This window comes from Piliocolobus tephrosceles, chromosome 21, assembly GCF_002776525.5.
Source record: "Piliocolobus tephrosceles isolate RC106 chromosome 21, ASM277652v3, whole genome shotgun sequence".
Taxonomy (NCBI): Eukaryota; Metazoa; Chordata; class Mammalia; order Primates; family Cercopithecidae; genus Piliocolobus; species Piliocolobus tephrosceles.
Genome location: NC_045454.1, coordinates 19,278,594 through 19,285,289, shown reverse-complemented (window position 1 = coordinate 19,285,289; position 6,696 = coordinate 19,278,594). Strand labels below are relative to the sequence as shown.

The window sequence follows — 6,696 nt, the reverse complement described above, 5'->3', positions numbered from 1 at the left end:
TATCGCTACTCTGGGCCATTCCTGCTCGGTGACTCAGGGACCAGTCTGGCATGGCCACTGCTGGGTCCCCAGCATTAAGCCCCGGAGCATGAGCCCAGTGAACTTTGAATTCAGGAAGGAATTCACAGGAAAGCTGTGGCGAGGCGGGCAGAAAACCACAGGCTTCCAAGAAACGCGTGTCTGCCGCCCCCTCCTCCCACCCTGAGGCCAGTCCAATGGCGAAGGCCCTCCCCGGACTTGTCACCAAGCCCACGGTAAGTGTGAACGGTGCTCAGCGAGCTGGCGCCCCACCCCGCCAGGTTCTGTTGGGGGCGAGGCTCGCGCAAGTCCCGCCTCTTCCCCCGGCACCAGGGGCGGGCCCAGGTGCGCCCAGGGCGGGGGAGTGGCTGCGCAGGTGCCAGCCCTTTGCGCCTGCGCCCTGCTAGCCCTGCCTAGCCAGGTGCGCCCCGCCCCCTCCCTGCCCTGCCACCTTCGGGAGCCGCTTCTAAAGGCTTTCGCCATTGGCTCTGGCGACCCCTGCGCGTTGGAAGGTGTAGCGGGGCTCTGAACGCGCGAAGGGCCGTTGAGTGTCGCAGGCGGCGAAGGTGCGAGTGAGGAGCCGACCCAGGCATCACGCGCCGAGAAGGCCGGGTGTCCCCGCACCGAAGGTCCGGAAAGGCGACTTCCGGGGGCTTCGGCACCTGGCAACCCTCAGGGAGCGCCGGCACCTGAACGCTAGGCGCTCCAGTGAGCGTGCGCGGCGAGGGGCTTCCCGCATCTGATCGCGAGACCCCAACGGCTGGCTGCTTGTGGCGTCACATGCGCGTCTCGGCGGAGTGGGCAATGGCGCAGCTGTGCGGGCTGAGGCGGGGCCGGGCGCTTCTCGCCCTGCTGGGATCGCTGCTCCTCTCTGGGGTCCTGGCGGCCGACCGAGAACGGAGCATCCACGGTGAGGGCCGGGCGGGGAGGCTGGAAAGGCGGGGCGCAGGGGGCAGGGGCTCGGGGGTCAACGGGGGTCTGAGCAGGGAGAACTGGCGGGGGAGGAAACTGAGGGCGACTTGATGGCGTTCTGCGGGCGTGGTGGAACCAGCCCTGGAGGATTGAGCCTTGAGATGAGGTTTGGGAGCCCTCGAGAGCGAAGACGGGCGGAGGAGCGAGGGTTAGGAGAGTTTCCTTCGGGTGAAGGAAGAGTCTAGAGGTATTGACCAAGAAGGCGTGGCACTGTCCCTTCCTGTGGCAGGAACGGGGTGAGCAGCCGCACTGAAGACCTGCCTCCTCCTGGCGGTGGAAAGTTCCATGGTCAAAGCCCAGGGAGAGGCCAGGCCTGTGAGAGGGTGGGGGTTGGATTGGGTGACCTGGTGGCCGTTTTAGACTCAGGGAAGAAGCCCACCTCACCCCTGCCTCTTTGGAGATTGGACGAGAGCCTCCTCCGAAGTTTTTGTAGTTGAGTTGCAGTAGGTGCCCGAGAAGGAGGGAGCAAGAAAGGAAACAAGCGTTGGGGAAGAGGAAGCTCTGCTGAGGCGCGAGAGAGTATTGGCAGCTGGGGTTGGGTTCTTTGAATTGGTCCTTAGAAGTCGGTGGCGAATCAGGTGATTTAAACCTCTACACTCTTAAGGAAGTGTGGTCTGAAAGGTCTCTTTGAACAAGTGTTGTTATAACCTTAACTGCTTCAGACAAGCACCAGCGGGTTTTGAAAAGAGCTCTCTTGAAAGAATTCATTGATTCAGCAAAACTTAACTGAGGCCCTGCTACGAGTCAGGCACTGGCTCTGGTGATAACAGTTAATTCAGACGAGCTGGGTTCCTGCATTCACAGAGCTAATATTCTAGTGGGAGAGGCAGAGCTAGTGAAGGTTTATTTTATTTTTTTGAGACGAGTCTCGCTTTGCCGCCCAGGCCGGAGTGCAGTGGCCCGATCTCGGCTCACTGCAAGCTGCGCCTCCCAGGTTCAGGCCATTCTCCTGCCTCAGCCTCCGAGTAGCTGGGACTACAGGCGCGCACCACCACGCCCGGCTAATTTTTTGTATTTTTAGTAGAGTCGGGGTTTCACCGTGTTAGCCAGGATGGTCTCCATCTCCTGACCTCCTGATCGGCCCTCCTGGGCCTCCCAAAGTGCTGGGATTACAGGCGTGAGCCACCGCACCCTGCTAGTGAAGGTTTAAAAAGCACTTGCCATGAGATTAAGTTACTGAGAATTAAATGAACCAGGTGAAGTACACCAACAGGGTGATGTAAGATGTTGGGGGTGGCTTTAGCTCAGGTGGTCGGTGGAGGTCTCTGTGAGGAGGGTGACATATGAGCTCTAACATGAAGAATGAGGAGGCAGTAGCCATACAGAGACCTGGGGGACCAGTGTCCAGTTGCAGGCAATAGAGTACAAAAGCCTTGAAGCTGGAACGAGCTTGGTTGGGTTCAGGGAAAAGACAGAACCAGCCTGGCTGGAGCAGGCGTGAAGGAGGCGGGGACTGGAGGAGAACGGGAGGTGGGAGAGGTAGGCTGCAGCCAGATGGCCTAGGGCTTTATAGACAGATACTGGGTGCAAAGAGAAAGCAGTCTGGATGCAGGACTAGATCTGTTAAAAAAACAAAAGGCCAAGGCTGGGCGCGGTGGCTCACACGTGTAATTCCTGCACTTTGGAAGGCCAAGGTGGGCGGATCACTTGAGGTCAGGAGTTCGAGACCAGCCTGGCCAACATGGTGAAACCCGTCTCTACTACCAAATACAAAAAATTAGCCGGGAGCGGTAGTGTGCACCTGTAATCCTAGCTACTCAGGAGGCTGAGGCAGGAGAATTGCTTGAACCTGGGAGCCCGATGTTGCAGTGAGCCAAAATCGCGCCACTGCATTCCAGCCTGGGCAACAAGAGTGAAACTCCATCTCAAAAAAAAAAAAAAAAAAAATATATATATATATATATATATAGAAGGCCAGGCAATGTGGCTCATGCCTGTAATCCCAGCACTTTGGGAGGCCGAGGCGGGCGGATCACTTGAGGCCAGGAGTTCAGCACCACCCTAGGCAACATGATGAGACACCGCCTCTACCAAAAATACAAAAATTAGCTGGGCATGGTGGTGCGCACCTGTAGTCCCTGCTACTTGGGAGGCTGAGGCAAGAAAATCGCTTGAAGCTCAGAGGCGGAGGCTGTAGTGAGCTGAGATCGAGCCACTACACAGCAGCCTGGGCGACAGAGCAAGACTCCGTATCAAAAGAAAAAAAAAGAGCAGGATAGGTGTGCACCAAATCATCACCTGTGGTAACTTCTGGGGACTGGTTAATTTCCCTATGCCCCAGGCAGGAGAAAAAAGTGAATTGGTGGGGAGAGGCCAGCTGTAGGTGACTGGGAGTCAGGCATGCAGACGCTGACCGTTCTTGCAATCAGAACCAGAATTTGGCAGCTCTGCTGGACTTTCTCAGGTGAAGTAATTACGTTAGGATGTACCTCCCAGTTACCTGGCCTCTTGCTACCTCTGGTGCTTACTCTGAGCTCGGATGTGCCGTTTAACCTTTGAGACAGCTGGGTGCGGTGGTGAAGTTACGTGCCTTGTCCGAGGTCACTCTGCAGTAGTAATTGACAAAGCCAGGTCTCACTGCAGAGGCCTTCTCTGTTCAGAGTGGCCTCCCTGACTGCTGCTGCTGCCGGCTGGACCTACTGACCTTTCAGAAGTACTAGTGTCTGACTAGGTGAACTAATGCCCTCACTTATCACAAGTTCTGTTTGTTTGAAAGCTTGAACAGCTTAATCGGAAGCAGGAGGCAGTTTTGATTTTTTTTCCTCTCTCCTTCCTGATTGCTTCTGTTTTCTCCAGAAGCGAGTCATCCACTGGGAGTGTGGTGTTGCTGAAGCTCCGTGTGGTGGCTCAGGTGCTGCCGGATGAATGTCGTGGTGAGGGAGGAGTGAGCAGAGAATGTGTGAAGGAGTGAGGATGGGGTTGGTCGAGAAATTTATTCTGTGTGAAGATATGAGGGGGCGGAGGGCCGAGTTGGTAGGGCCAGCAGATTGTTGGAGTTGAGATTCTGAAGGGAATGAATCAGACAGATAGGATGCAGTGGGTAGTGAGTGAGATGCATGAGAGGGAGGTTCTGAAGAGGTGGCAGTTATTGAGACAGGTCTAGGTGTGACCCTGAGAGAGAAGGGGGCGAGGGTGGGACGAGATCAGCTGGAGGTCTTGGAACCTCCAGAGAACCATCTACCTGGATATAGCAATCTCTAAGAATGATGATAAGAGCAGCCGGAGAGGTGGCAGGCCCGCAGCTAAAGTTGAGAAGAAAGGAGTAGTTGTCTGAGTTGGCAGATGTGCCAGGCAGGGTAGTGAATGATTTACTCTGATAATGGGAGTCTGCCAGCTGGGGGTTTTGTGAAGGGTGGAGGGAGAACAGTCCAGAAGCAGCTCCCGGGAGCAAGGAGACCTCCCTACTTGGAAGGGCCCCAGGAAGTGTGTCCTCAGAGGAGATTGCAGTTAGGTGAGAGGGTGGCAACAATGTTCAGAGGAGAGATTGAGGACGTGGAAGATTTGCCGAAGACCAGTCCTGAGTACCAGGGGGCCCAGGAGTTGGAGGAGGGGAGATGGGGACAAAGCAGACCCCGCCGTGTGAGAGCGAGGGTTAATTCAGGGGTTGAGGCTTCCTGTGGTAAGCATCATGTGGTCTACGATTGATGTGTCGGTGAGGCTCTCAGTAGTGAGGGCAGGTGGGAAGGGACAGGTGGATGGGCCGGACACGGCCCAGCAAAGAGCGTCCTGACTCCAGCCTCTGCAGACAGAGGTGGGGGGAAAGCTGAGCTTGTGCCAGGTGAGAAAGCTCCCCGATCTACTGTTAGGTACATTAACAGTCTGGAGTGGAAAGCACGCAGATTATAAACTGGGCCACTCCCAGGAAGCTTCACACAGCCTTTATGTGACTGGTACATTTAACAGGATTGCAACTTTTTAAGCGTAAAAATGTAGTTTTTGGCTTTGCCTGAAAAACATGAAGATGTAATGGAACCAGACCAGAACACAGGCCTGTTTTCCTGCCCAGCATTCCCGGGCTGGAGCCCAGTACCTCTTTCAGGAAGGAGATATACCACTCCCAGCCTGTAGATACTTGCTCAGCCTGCCTCATCTCAACTACTGCCTGCCCTCTATCTCTGTAGGCCTTTGGCTTGTGACCCCTACCTTAAACATATGCTCCATTTAGTAAAAGGTAACACGTAACAGTTCTCTATAAATTGTACGTTACAGTGTGAGACAGAGTGTGTGTGGGGGTATGTATGTGTGTTATGGCTGTTCGGGGAAATCCTTTTATCAGGTAGCCGCAAATATACATGTTTTTTTTCTTTTCCTTTCCCCACCCAGGTGGTAAATTCTGGAATTTGGAGGGTCCTGAAATGTGTAATGTTGATCAACACTGGACCAGATCATGTATTTCCTCTGCAGAATAGAAACTTGAAAGGTCCTTTAGGAGTGGCCAGTTAGGTGTAGTTCTTGCTGCCAATAACTTTGTGCCTGGCCCTGGGCATCAGAACTTGTGTGAATGGTTACTTGGCTGAAGGTCCTTTGTGTTTTTTTGTTTTGTTTTGGAGACGGAGTCTCTGTCATCACCCAGGCTGGAGTGCAGTACTGCGATCACTGCAACCTCCGCCTCCCAGGTTCACGCTATTCTCCTGCCTCAGCCTCCCAAGTAGCTGAGACTACAGGTGCCCGCCACCACACCCGACTAATTTTTCGTATTTTTAGTAGAGACAGGGTTTCACCGTGTTAGGTTGGTTCAGGGTCCTTTGTTGATTCTTCTTGGGAATTTCCACTGGAGGCAAGCAGGGCAACACTCATTTGAGAACCTCTCCTGCACTTTTTTTTTTTTTTTTGAGACAGAGTCTTGCTCTGTTACCCAGACAGGAGTGTAGTGGCGCCATCTTGGCTCACTGCAACCTCTGCCTCCTGGGTTCAAGTGATTCTCCTGCCTCATCCTCCTGAGTAGCTGGGATTATAGGTGTGCACCACCATACCCAGCTAATTTTTGTATTTTTGGTTGAGATGAGATTTCACCGTGTTGGCCAAGCTGGTCTCAAACTCATGACCTCAGGTGATCTGCCCACCTCAGCCTTCCAAAGTGCTGGAATTACAGGCTCGAGCCACTGGGCCTGGCCTTCTCCTGCACTTCCAAGGGATTTTCGAAATCCAGGGGCCTCTTGGGTTAATTGCAGTGTCTCCAGAACCTGAACTAAAAGGTAAGCTTTCCAGCAGATTCCGTAGACATGTTATTAGTTGCCACCCTTTCTTTTTTTTTTTTTTTTTTTTTTTTGAGACGGAGTCTCGCTCTGCCGCGGGGCTGGAGTACAGTGGCCGGATCTCAGCTCACTGCAAGCTCCGCCTCCCGGGTTCCCGCCATTCTCCTGCCTCAGCCTCCAGAGTAGCTGGGACTACAGGCGCCCGCCACCTCGCCCGGCTAGATTTTTGTATTTTTTGGTAGAGACGGGGTTTCACCATGTTAGCCAGGATGGTCTCGATCTCCTGTCCTCGTGATCCGCCCGTCTCGGCCTCCCAAAGTGCTGGGATTACAGGCTTGAGCCACCGCGCCCGGCACCACCCTTTCTTTACTTTCTTCCTCACCCCCATGGGTAGTTGTGACACATGTTGTGGTCAGAGATAAGATGACAGAAGAGCTAAAGTAAAGCTGGTGTTGGCGATCAGCTGGGAATTCTCTAAAGCAGCTTATCACATTATTCTTATCCTCCATAG

At 54.1% G+C, this 6,696-nt stretch overlaps 1 protein-coding gene across 2 annotated transcripts in view; it reads left to right on the top strand.

Annotated features, from left to right (window-relative positions):
- The first annotated feature begins 351 nt into the window (after positions 1-351).
- Positions 352-6,696, top strand: part of SPINT2 (serine peptidase inhibitor, Kunitz type 2) — a 33,186-nt gene continuing 26,841 nt past the window's right edge. For both annotated transcript variants that reach the window (XM_023229149.2, XM_023229148.2), the window contains exon 1: positions 352-928. In XM_023229149.2, the coding sequence (XP_023084917.1) occupies positions 799-928 (130 nt within the window). In that variant the 5' untranslated portion in view covers positions 352-798. The remainder of the gene's footprint in view (positions 929-6,696) is intronic.